General features: G+C 35.4%; 1 protein-coding gene across 1 annotated transcript; it reads left to right on the top strand.

The window, feature by feature from the left end:
* Nucleotides 1-3,075: 3,075 nt before the first annotated feature.
* LOC100934865 (olfactory receptor 52N1-like) lies at nt 3,076-4,074 on the top strand. The gene has a single exon (XM_003764863.2). The coding sequence runs from the start codon at nt 3,109-3,111 to the stop codon at nt 4,072-4,074; it is 966 nt and encodes a 321-aa protein (XP_003764911.1). The 5' UTR covers nt 3,076-3,108.
* Nucleotides 4,075-12,859: the final 8,785 nt, after the last annotated feature.

The raw sequence follows: 12,859 nt of genomic DNA on the forward strand, positions 1-12,859 counted from the left end.
CAGATGTTAAACCTTCTCTCATCTTAATCTTTTTTCCTTTCCTTCTCCTTCCATCTTTTCACTGTCATTGAGACCTGACTCCCTTTTGATGAAACAGTCTCCCTGCCTCCCTTTCCAGAAGTGACTGAACTTTTCCTCATTGCCCTCTGCTTACTAACCAAAGTAGAGTAGTTATAATATTCAGTGCTTTTCATTGATACTTCCAAGTTGTTCCTCTTCTACTGTCTCTCTGACTTCTCCTGTGAGTTTCACTCAGTCATTATCTACCACTCCATCAAAATTCTGGTAACTATGGTTAACAACTCCTAAATAGACTCCTTTTCTTTCTTTAATGAGTTTGGTTCCTTACTAACAATATTTCTCTCCTCCTCCACTCAACTTATACTATGGATTTCAACATACATACTGATACTCTTCTAAACATCCTAACCTCATAGTTCCTCAAAATGCTCATTTTACATGACCTAATGCTCCATTCTACCTCTGTTGATAGAGTTAATCATATGTTTGATCTTGTATCACCCACAAATGCACCACTTCTATGTTTATGACATTAGAAATTCCCTTATCTAATAGAAATGTATTGTTATTCCATCTCCCCCTTTATCTTCAAGTCCAAACATGGTCCTCCACACTGTGACCTCAAATCTCTCCTCTGCTTAGTTCTTTCCCAGACCACTAGCTATACTCATCTCCCTTTCTTATTTTGACCTTTTGATGAACCACTTCAACTATATATGCTTTTCTTAACCTAAATCTGTCAAATTCTGTTCTCATCTGTCTTGCATCTCTCCATATTATCCACAAGGATAGCTTGAGAACTTTCCATAGTTTCGTCACTCAAGTCAGGGTCAAATATATTTATATCATTCTGCAGCAAAGAACTAGAACTGGCCAAAAGTAAAATAAAATAAAATAAAACAAAAGAATGAGGTTAGTTTGGTATCCCATGCCAACTAATTCTGGCTCCTTGTTATTACCACTTAGTAATACATTTTAGAATATTGCAAGGAATGATGATAAAACTCATTGTTCCAAAGATTCCACAATTCTGTTGTTTCTTTGGTAAAGAGCTTTGAGAAATTCATTCTTTTCCAATCTTATGCCACCTTTTCCATGCTCTTTTTACTTATCATTGGCAATGATTAAGCAGTCAAGTCTGCCAAGTCCTTCAGCACCCCGGGATCTAATTCATCTCATATGTTTATTTGTTCTTTTCATGTACAGCTAGATTCTCTTTTCTGTCATATTATATGACATAAATTCAAAAGGCAAGAACTTGGAAACAAAGGTGGAAATTGCAGAGATATGGCTTGATTACATTGAAGGAGTATATCAGAACAGAATACAGCAACGAGTGTCGTTTCCATTTACCAGTGCCCTTTAATCAAAGAATTGGTGACCACTTCTCAATGTGGTAGAGGACATTTCCACTAAGAAATGTATTAGGCTATAAGACCTCTAGCATCATGCTCAACTCTTGCCTACTTTTATCATATCAAATTTAATTTCGAGGGCTGTTTAAAAAAAACAAGAAAAAATAAAAGAATCTGTAGAGACACCTGATGATGGGAGGTAACTAAAATATCAGAGTGAGCATTAGATGAAATTTGTTGATTAACTGTTTATGGTTTAAATCAGACAGTATAGTGAGATGTCATCTAGTCCTCTTGCTTGTAAGTGAGGAATTAAGGCATTAAATTAAAAAAATCATGAATGATTAATTGAATACTTAGCATCCACTTCCGTCTTAGTCAGATAACAAGCTCTTCTATTATAAAAGATACAATCATCTAATATTATAATTGGAAAACATCTGGAACCCATATAGTTCAGTATTTTAATTTTACAGATGAGGAAGCTGAAGTACAAAGTTAAGTGTGATATACAGGATTACAAAGCATATTAGAGGTCAAACTGGGATAAAAATCCAGATCAACTGAAAAATAGTGAATATTTAATAAATATTGATTGACACATCAAAGAGAACTATGGAGATTGAATGTGGATCTAAGCATGTTTTTTTTTTACCTTTGCTTGTTTCTTTGTTTTCTCATTTTTTTCCACTTTTGATCTAATTTTCTTGTACACCATGACAAATATGGAAATATATTTAAAAGGATTGCACATGCTGTAAAGTTACCCATACATATAACCTGTAAATAAAAGGCTATTAAACAAAAAAAAGGAAGATCTCCCAGTCCTTTTCCTTGTAATTAATACTTTCAGATACTATTCTCAGTCCCTGCTATCTGATTGATTTTGCCTTATTCCAAATTCAATCTGTATACGGTATTGATATCAGCTGGACAATAACCAATTTTATAAATTTTATCTTATTATATATATATATATACATATATTCTTATATGAGATCTGATATATGCTATATTTGCTTGATATTTGATATCTTTTCCCTGTGTCAGTCCGGTGATAAATTATTTCTAATGCTAAAAATAAATAAATAAATAAATAAAAATAAAAAAATAAAAAATAAAAGGATTGCACATATTTAACTTATATCAGATTGTTTGATGTCTTGGGGAGGGATGAAATGAAGAAGGGAGGGAGGAAAGAAAAACAATTTGGAACACAAAGCTTTATAGAACTTAATGTCCAAAATTATCTTTAATGTATTTGGAAAAATAAAATATTACTGAGAAAAAACATTGATTAACTCAGTGATAGAATCTGGGAATTCAAAAGTGAAACAACCCTTGACCTCAGGAACTTGTGCTTTATGTAGAGAAACACATTTTCACAGATAAATAAATATAGGATATGTACAAAACAAATGTAGTGTTATGGGGGCATGGCTAACAGGGCAAGTGCAAAACGTCCTCTTGAAAGATGTGGTGATTAAATTGAAATCTGAAGATAGGCAATGATTCTAAGAAGTAGAGGAGAAGGAGAACATTTTAGGCAGATAGGATAGTGGGTCATATTTGTCTACAATCATGAATAAATGGTTACACACAAGATACAAAATCAATGATTGTTGTGAAGAAGTAGTTGCATGGTAGCCAGGAAGTCTTTAGTTTCCTCTTTTCTTTCTGTTTATAGAGACCATTCTGTTTTGAAACAAATCATGACCTTCCAAGGACAAGCATGGCAGTTTCAAATATCAGCAGCTTGACCCCAGGCTCATTCATCCTCAGTGGCATCCCAGGGCTGGAAGCAGTGCAGGTGTGGATCTCCCTCCCATTCTGCACCATGTATATCATTGCCATCATGGGGAACTTTGGCCTTATATATCTCATCTACTCTGAGGATGCTCTGCATCGACCCATGTACATCTTCCTGGCCCTGTTGTCCTTCACAGATGTGCTTATGTGTAGCAGCACACTGCCCAACACACTCTTCATCTTTTGGTTCAACCTCAAGGAGATTGACTTCAAAGCCTGCCTGGTTCAAATGTTCTTTGTGCACACCTTCACAGGGATGGAGTCCGGGATGCTCATGCTCATGGCCCTGGACCGCTATGTGGCCATCTGCTTCCCCCTGCGCTATGGTACTATTCTCACCAACCCCATCATCGCTAAGGCTGGGCTCCTTACCTTCCTGCGGGGTGTGATGCTAGTCATTCCTTTCACTTTCCTTACCAAGAGGCTGCCCTACTGCCGAGGGAACCTCATCCCCCACACCTACTGTGACCACATGTCTGTGGCCAAAGTATCCTGTGGCAATGTAAAGGTCAATGCTGTGTATGGTTTAATGGTTGCTCTGCTCATTGGGGGCTTTGACATCCTCTGTGTCACTGTCTCCTACACCATGATACTCAAGGCAGTGGTCAGTTTGAAATCTGTAGATGCTCGGCAGAAGGCCTTTGGAACTTGCACAGCTCACCTCTGTGCCATTGTCATCACTTATGTTCCAGCTTTCTTCACTTTATTCACCCATCGCTTTGGAGGCCACACCATACCTCCTCACATTCATATCATTATGGCCAATCTCTATCTGCTCCTGCCCCCTACTATGAATCCCATTGTCTATGGGGTAAAGACTAAGCAGATTCGCAACTGTGTCATTAGATTCTTCCTTCAGAAAAAAGATGCTTCTTCTCAAAACATATGAATAGCTCCAGTTAAAATGCCAAATAAAGGGAAAATAACCTATGCTATGTACATAGATAATGCTTTAGAATAAAATAAAAAGTTTTAAATCTGTCATGTCTTCAGGAGATCATTATATACTTCAACAACAATACTATATGATGACCAGGTCTGATGGACCAGGCCATCCTCAGCAACGAGATCAACCAAATCATTTCCAATGGAGCAGTAATGAACTGAACCAGCTATGCCCAGAAAAAGAACTCTGGGAGATGACTAAAAACCATTACATTGAACTCCCAATCCCTATATTTATGCCCACATGCATTTTTTATTTCCTTCACAAGCTAATTGTACAATATTTCAGAGTCTGATTCTTTTTGTACAGCAAAATAACGTTTTGGTCATGTATACTTATTGTGTATCTAATTTATATTTTAATGTACTTAACATTTACTGGTCATCCTGCCATCTGGGGGAGGTGGTGGAGGGTAAGAGGGAAAAAATGGAACAAGAGGTTTGGCAATTGTTAATGCTGTAAAGTTACCCATGCATATATCCTGTAAATAAAAGGCTATTAAATAAAAAATAAATAAATAAAATAAAAGTGCTTCTAAGAATGAAAAAAAAAATCTGTCATGTCTTGTGATTTTCACAACAAGCCAGTAAAGAAATCAGAACAGGGATTATTATATCAATTTTATAGATAAGGATTAAAATGTTTAAGATCTTTATTTAAGGACTGAGAACACTGATGGATTTACCAAGGATATTGTCTAGTTAATAGTATAGCTAAGAATCACACCCATGTCTTCTGTTTATGATTCCAATGTCCTTCTCACTATCCCAAATTGTCCCTTTCAGAAAGATTTGAGTTCTATCGACTAAGTAAAACATGATCCCAAAGTATAAGGAGATCTTTCCTCTGATGTCAGTCCAAAAAAGAAATCTATGTAAAGGCTAAGATCTTTGCTACTTTTGCACCTTAAAAAAAAAAGTCAGAATATCCTGAGTGTCGAACCACTGGAAACATATCTTCGCATTTCTGAGGCAAAGACCTAGAAGAGTATCAAGTCTTTCTTCTGAGATGGTCTTTACCTGGAAAAGCCTCAGTCTTCATTGACTCATCTATTTTATTACTAATAAATAAGCAAATGGGATGATTGTTTTACCTGAGAACTCAATTAATTGACATTTATATTATTTTGGAGCTCAGGGACTGAGTGAGTTGAGGCTCCTCTAGGTCTTCAATTGGAGATTGTTGTTGGGGGCAGTCAGAAGTGTTTACCTCAGAGTTTAAATCCATTTTCTCTGGAAACAACCTAATCTTGGTGATGTTTGAGAATAGTTCTACTTCTAGAATATTTGTCCCCAAAATGAGAAACACCCTCTTCCTCTATGCCTTTTATAACTAAGTGCATTGTTTTCTTTTCCTAACTCAGATCTTCCAAATATCAGAAGCTCTGTAGAGTCTGCCAAGAAATTTCTTGGAGAAAAGATAAATGAAAAAAAAAAAAAAAAGATGGAGCAATAAAGTTGGAACTGTTGAAATCACAAAATCTATCCTAAGTTCTTAATCATAGTCAGTCATTATCATGTAGCATTTTAAACAAATGAGCAAATTAAACAAATGAGCCTCAAAGTGGCACTGTAAAAAGAAAAATAACAAATGGATAATAAATTAGACTCAAGGTTCTGGGAGAAAATCACTGAATTTGGAGTCCAATGTCCTATGTTAGAATTCTGACCCTAATACTAAAAAACTATCTGAACTGGGCAAGTCATTTAAATTCCCTAGAAATGGTCCTGAGTAAAATCTATGGTGAGTAATGGAACATTCAGTTTGTTCAGATAGTTAGCATTTCTGTGTAGCTTTCTCTCTTTCTGACATCCATGAGATTACATAGCCCTAATAATAGAAGTTTGTCTCTGTGCAAGTGATTCATTGAGAAAAGCTGTGTGCCTTCTGTAGCTTCAGTTATAAAAATTAAGACTGTTCTCTTCATGCCTGTAACTTATTTGTAGAAGTAAGGAATTTTAGATGTGGAACACTTCAGATTATGTCAAATTCCATTTATGTATTAGTTATATTTACTGAATTTTTTTCTCTTTCTAAAAAATTCTTTGCATCTGAGATCAATTGCTAGTGAGGGATGAGTGAGGGATATCTTGGGAAATGAAGATAATGAAAACACACTAGCAATCAATAAAAATATTTTCAAATATTGATAAAAATAAAAACTGCACCCTTATATGTGGCACAGGCATGTTTTCAAGAAAAATTAAAAAAAAAGGTATTTCAACTGCCTCTTTGACTCACAGTGCCCCAGAATTCTTAGCTCATAAAACTTCTCTCATTATCCTTGGGTCTGCTTAAGGCATCTACTATTCTAGTTCAGAGATTGAGAATAATGATCATATGTGTTCCAATTTAGATTTGCATTTCTTATGGAAGTTCTATCCCTGAGCCAGGTTCTAAGAATGGCGAATATGGCTCTTGCTAACTCCCATCAATAAGGTTGACCTTTGTTCTGAATTGGCCCTGACTCAGCCTTGATATTGGAACCAAATGATATGCTCATAGATCATTGAAAAATTAATAGAAAGATACTTACCTCGACCCCAGCAGATGAAAAATATTCAACAATAATAGGCAATAAGAACCCATGTAGTTGAATAATCTGAGTAAAGCTCCTTTGCCTGAGTTTTCCATTGTGATCCACTAGTCAAATATCAAAGAGGATTTCTGAAATTTCTTTTGTACCTCGAAATGATGTTGATAGCTTTGGTCTTTAGTCCCCTGATCCAGTATCAAGCCAATATCAAGAATGGTCCTAATATTTGGGGGAAAAATTAACCCCACTTGCAAGGGAACAGAGATTAGAATATTGCTCCTATTATATCTTCCTCTTTGCTCTCTATCCTTCTTTATTTTTTCCATGGAAGTTAAAGTATGTTTTTGGCTTTCTCCAGGTAATATTTTGTTGTGAAATATTGAAATACAATATTCCTCCATTATTGTTTGTTTGAGGTGATGTCATGACATGCAAGTGAATTAGATTTTAAATGAGGAAGTGCTGTGCAAAGTTATCAGCCTTACTTTCTTCTCCAAAGCCATCTGGGTCCAATGATAAGATATAATCAGGACACTTAAAAATGGGCAGTGAAAAGGAGAACATACTTCAGTGTTTGCAGACCAGAATATAAATCCTAGTTTGGCTATTCTATTGATTGTGTGATTTTTGGATAAGATGTTTAATCCTTTGGGCCTCAGTTTCCTCATCTAAAAAAAAGAGGAGTTTGAACTATCTAAACTCTTAGTTCTCTTCCAGCTCTATTATCCAAAGAAAGAAAATATAGCTATAATATTTGCCACTCTATTTAAAGAATCCATCACAACCTTAATAATTTGTTTATATGTATTTAATGTACAAATATAAACAACCAGGAATAACGGAGTTCAAATCCAACTTCAGAGACATATTAGCTCTGTGATTTTTGAGCAGTTCATTTAAACTCTATCTGCCTTAACCCACTGGAGGAAAACAAAAAGGCAAATCAATCCAGTATCTTTACTAGGAAAACCCCATAGTTTGATTGCTATATACTATGGTTCACAGGGTCATGAAGACTCAGAAATGACTGAACAGCATTATTAGCAGCTCATATTGCCTATGGTAAGCAATCAGGAAGCCCTATTATTCTTGCTCATCATCACTTTTAGTTTCAAGGAACAGCCAAAGTATACCCAATCTGTATTTGCTCAACAGTCTTCTTCAACTTATTTTTAGAACATTTTTTAAAATTTTGTTTTTTTTTAATATATTTATGAATCACATTGGGAGAGAAAAATCAAAACAAAAGTGAAAACCAGGGCAGAAAAAAAAACAGAAAAAAAGTGAACATAGCATATACTGATTTACATTCAATCTCCATGGTTCTTTTTCTTGATGGAGATGGTGTTTTCTACCCAAAGTTCATTGGGATTACCCTGGATCCCTGAGCCAATGAGAAGAATCGTCTTTTATGGTGATCATCATACTTGCTGTTACTGTGTATAATGTGTTCCTGGTTCTGTTTGTTTTGCTCAGTATCAGTATCATGTAAATCTTTCCATGCCTTTCTGAAATAACTTGTTCATCATTTTTAATAAAATAATAATATTCCAATACCTTTATATACCACGACTTATTCAGCCATTCCCCAATTAATGGACATCTACTCGTTTTCCAATTCTTTGTTACCACAAAAAAGAGCTGCTAGTTGTAGAACATTTTTACTGATCTATCCAGTGGTCTAGTTTTCTTCTTTGAAGGTATTCAAAATTTATTAGCATGAATATATCCTGATCATTCTTCAAAGACAAGCTTGATACATCTGGAAGTGAAACATTTTCAGTCTATAGAGGGGCAAGCTGCTTTACTAATGCAAGGAGTACAGTGGTAACATTTTTCCAGGTATGGAGGGATAATTAATCAAATTAAAATATATTCACATAGCTCCAATATGCAATAAGCCCTGTGCTATATACAATATAATATTAAAAACCTAGCTAAAGTAGTACTAAAACCTACTCTACCTTCTCTATATTTATAGCTAAGAAACAACACTGAATATAATAACAAAAATAGTTTGCTCCACAGTGACCAGAATCAAACAATTGCCAAACCTGAAAAATGACAGTCTTTAAGAGATGCAGGTAAAAATGTTACAACTCTAAAGATAGAAAGAAAATAGAAGCAGAAATCCAAAGAACTCCATAGTCCTTGACATAAAGTCAGAGCACAATTTTTACTTGGTACCATAAAATGCCCCAAACTTCAGTCTTACTCACTTACATATCATACATTGGCATCTCCCAAGCTTGTTACTTTATTTGTTATCATCATATCTGCATAATCCTACTTAACATAATTAAAAATAAATCAAATACATCCTCAGGATCCAGTTTACTTTTAAGGATCTGAGAGACCATTGTCAATCCAGTCGATCTCTTTCTCTTATTGATCAGGGAATTTCTTAACTTCAGGTTCATCCTAAAAATAACCTTACATCAATGACCATTACAAGACAAACATGGGCAATGGGGATGTGTTTATTGATTTGCAAAATGAGAACTCTGGAGACCACTCATGAAATAACCATTTGAGGCAAAGCCCCCTGCCTGGCACCCCCTACCTTCCTCTGCCCTAACAATAGGCTGTCCCTTTACCCCCAGTTAGACCTGCTTCTAAGGTGGCAAAAGGACTTTCCCTTGAGTTGCTTTCCATCCCACATTTCTAACTATTTCTCTTCCTCCTCTTCCCTCAGGAGCTTGGGGGGAGGAGAGTGGGGGGACAGGGTTAGGGATTAGTGCTACATGTGAGGAATACAGATTTGTGATTTCATTCAATTTGACATCACCAGAAAGTGTGGAAAAAGGAGTAATGGATAATGAGGATGGAAAAATTGTTTGTGGTCAGGGTGCAAAAAGCAAATTGAGTAGTATATATTTTATCTTATATGTAAGAAAGGCAATTGAATAAGCTATTTAATTAAAATGTTCTTTTGAGTTATCACCATTTGTGGGCAAGGAGATAAGCTGATGAATCTAAGTGGAGGGCCATCCTTCATTTAAAGAGAGATCAGGGCAGCAGCTTTTGTTCTGATCCCAGCTTCATACACTTAGATTATAGATATTTGAGGGATAGCGAATAGGTCTAAGTCTAGCTTGGCTTGATAATCTATTTGGTGATAGGAGAGAGCTCCTAACCTTGATAATCTTGTATACTATTTGTTAATGCCCCCTTCTCAACACCTACCAAGTTTGGCTCATGATGGTACTAACATGGTCTTTGTCTTTTCTTTTGCAAATGTGGTTCAAATTACAGATGATATTGATCCATATTGTCCATAAATCATTATGAATGTATGTATATATATATAGATGTATCTATATATATAAGTATCTATCTATCTATCTATATATAGCTACATATAACAAATATATAATGCATATATCACAGGTTTATTAGATACATACATATATACATAACTATATATGCAAATGTATACATCAATTTTTCTAAAAGTGTCAGAAATATATACATATGCATATACAAATATATATTACACATACATTATATTTTTTTAATTCCTTCTCTCCCGGGAACATGAATTTATCATGGCGATAAAGAGTCCTCTGAAGGCAATTACATGTGGCTTGAGTACTTTCATCTTGAATAGCTTTCCTGGTTTGGAAGTTGCCTACATGGATCTCCCTCCCTCTCTGTGTGATATGTGTTAAATCCATTGTAGGTAACCTTGACCTTGTGTGTGCATCCATTATGAAGAGTCTCTGCACAAACCAGTATACTTTTTGGTTACCAATTGGGTTCCCTGCATCCCCTTCTTTCCTGGTATATACATGTCTTCAGGTTTTACATAAAGGATATATAGTTTTTGAGGGATATCTGGGTAAAATATTCTTTGACCAATATTTCAGTAGCATCCAGTTTGGGGTGATAATACTCATAACTCTGGACTGCTATGTAGACCACTGCTCCCTTTTGTACTATGGCACTACCTCTGACAATCCCAACATATCTACAGCTAGGTTGCCACTTTCCTTCTTTTCCTCTTCTTAGTCAAGCATATACCTTTCTGCCAAAGCAATGTCATTTCTTACTCCTTTTTAGATCACACTTCTGTGCTCAAGTCATCCTGTGTTAATGTTAACACCATTTTATGTATAGTATAATAGAATGAAATTTCCTATTTAGACTGAAATTTCATGCATCTCTATGTCATATACCATAGTGCTCTAGTCTGTGGTGAATTCACCATCTATATATGTGAGGTAGCTATGTGGCAAACTGTAGAGAGCATTTGACCTCTGAGTCATTAAGACCTAAGTTCAAATTCTGTTTTGGAGGGACATTACAAAATAGAATGTTTGGGGCATGAATAGGGCATGAATTTTAGTCACACATATCTTCATTTTTTTAATTGTCTCACAGATTATATTTCCTCTATATGCCTCAGAACTGTATAACCAGTTTGACCCCAGGAATTTACTAATCTCTGCCTTTACTATAAGACATTACAGATATTGGTCATCAACCTGGCTACTCTTTCCCTTACACTATGGCCAAAAGTCTAGGACCACAGACCATCCTGAGATCTTCCTGAGATATAGAAAAATTGAGGTGATAGTTAGAATTGGAGAGTGAGTACCTCAAATATATTTATCCTCTCTATAACTAGCTTGGTCTCAGTACTCCACTTATCCTTATCTTGACCACCAGGCAGACTTCCATATCCTTCCATCCCCAACCTTTCACCTTAGTCAAAGATTGATAATCAAGTCAGCATTACTCTTTTCGTCTATGTAAGGCACTATAATCTGCTACCTTATTACTAAACTCAGATTTCCTATGATTCAAAATTGTACATTGCTTAGACCTACCCTGATCACCACTTCTTGTCCCTTCTTATCCATCTGATAGCCTTATCTCGCCCATGTCCCCTGTCTCTGTCAAGGATGCTCTTTGCAAGGGCATTCTTCCAACATCCATGCCCTGTAGAATATCTATTCTTTTACCAAGAAGCTACCATTTATATTAGACCTATGTCCTCCCTCTTGGTTCCTCTGTATGAATTTTGTATTTTTTTATGTGTACATATTGTTTCCTTCTAAAAGAACATAAAATCTTTGATGACAACTATTTCATTTTGTATTTGTAACCCCTATTGCCTAGTACAGTTACTGGCATTATATATATATATATATATATATATATATATATATGTAGCATATGCTTAATAAATGCTTTTAAAAATTAAATTGAAATGACTCCTACCCTCTTTCAGTAGACTTCTGAGATCAGGAAATCCAGAACTAGGAAAAAAGCCCAATCCACTGAAAGCCTGGTGGAAATTGCTTAAATCTATCATTGCTGGATTTATGGTTTTCCTGATTAGGGAATCAAACACTTTGAGTCACATATTTTGGTTCACTTGGGACTCAGATATTTGGGTAATGGAAATTTTTTACTTTCCTGAGACTTTCCTCAGTTTTTCAAGGAATTTGGGGTAATCCTGTTGAGTAGTGAGTAAAAAGAGATTAGAGGGAAAGAGATTTCCAGAGGAAAAATTCCCTTCTGTGATTAAGAATATCAGCAATATGACACGGGGTTATTGTAAATAATGAATATGATTTTATTATTATTATTATACACTATATATGTATGTATATATATATATATAATGTGCAAATAAACATGTTCATATTATAAGCATATATGATTTTGCAAATTCAAGAATACTTCATAAATATTATTTACCATCATTATCATCTTTTCTTTTGGGGCCTTCAGGATACCATGCCCTGTCATATCTCCCCACCCACTGGAAACTCTATAGTTCTCAGGGAATACATGAGGGAATAATTATTTCTTCTTTGGGACAAAAAAGAAACAGATTGGCTGAAGACTCTGGGCCAGGCCCTATAAGAATAAGACATGCTGCTACCACCTCAGACTAATGCTAAATTTCCCCTAGCATGGACAGTGTTTATATCTTCTTTTTTCTTCACAGGGGTAAGAGATTTCTGCTTGGAAAAAGTTTGGGAGTGGGATGTTCTGCCTTGCTGAAATTTTATCCCACATCATTTAATGTAGATAATTTACATGCTACAGGTGGTGATGTAAATCCTTCTGAAGGGACAAAGAATGCACAAACCAAGTTATCATTAGATTTCACAATGTCTCACTGAGGCAAATGATAATCATGACAATTGACATTTTTGTAGGCTAAAAACTTACAGA

This window comes from Sarcophilus harrisii, chromosome 3 (genome assembly GCF_902635505.1).
Source record: "Sarcophilus harrisii chromosome 3, mSarHar1.11, whole genome shotgun sequence".
Lineage (NCBI taxonomy): Eukaryota > Metazoa > Chordata > Mammalia > Dasyuromorphia > Dasyuridae > Sarcophilus > Sarcophilus harrisii.

Coding starts and splice junctions, on each gene's coding strand:
- LOC100934865 (XM_003764863.2), top strand. CDS start 3,109: ATGGCAGTTTCAAATATCAGCAGCTTGACCCCAGGCTCATTCATCCTC.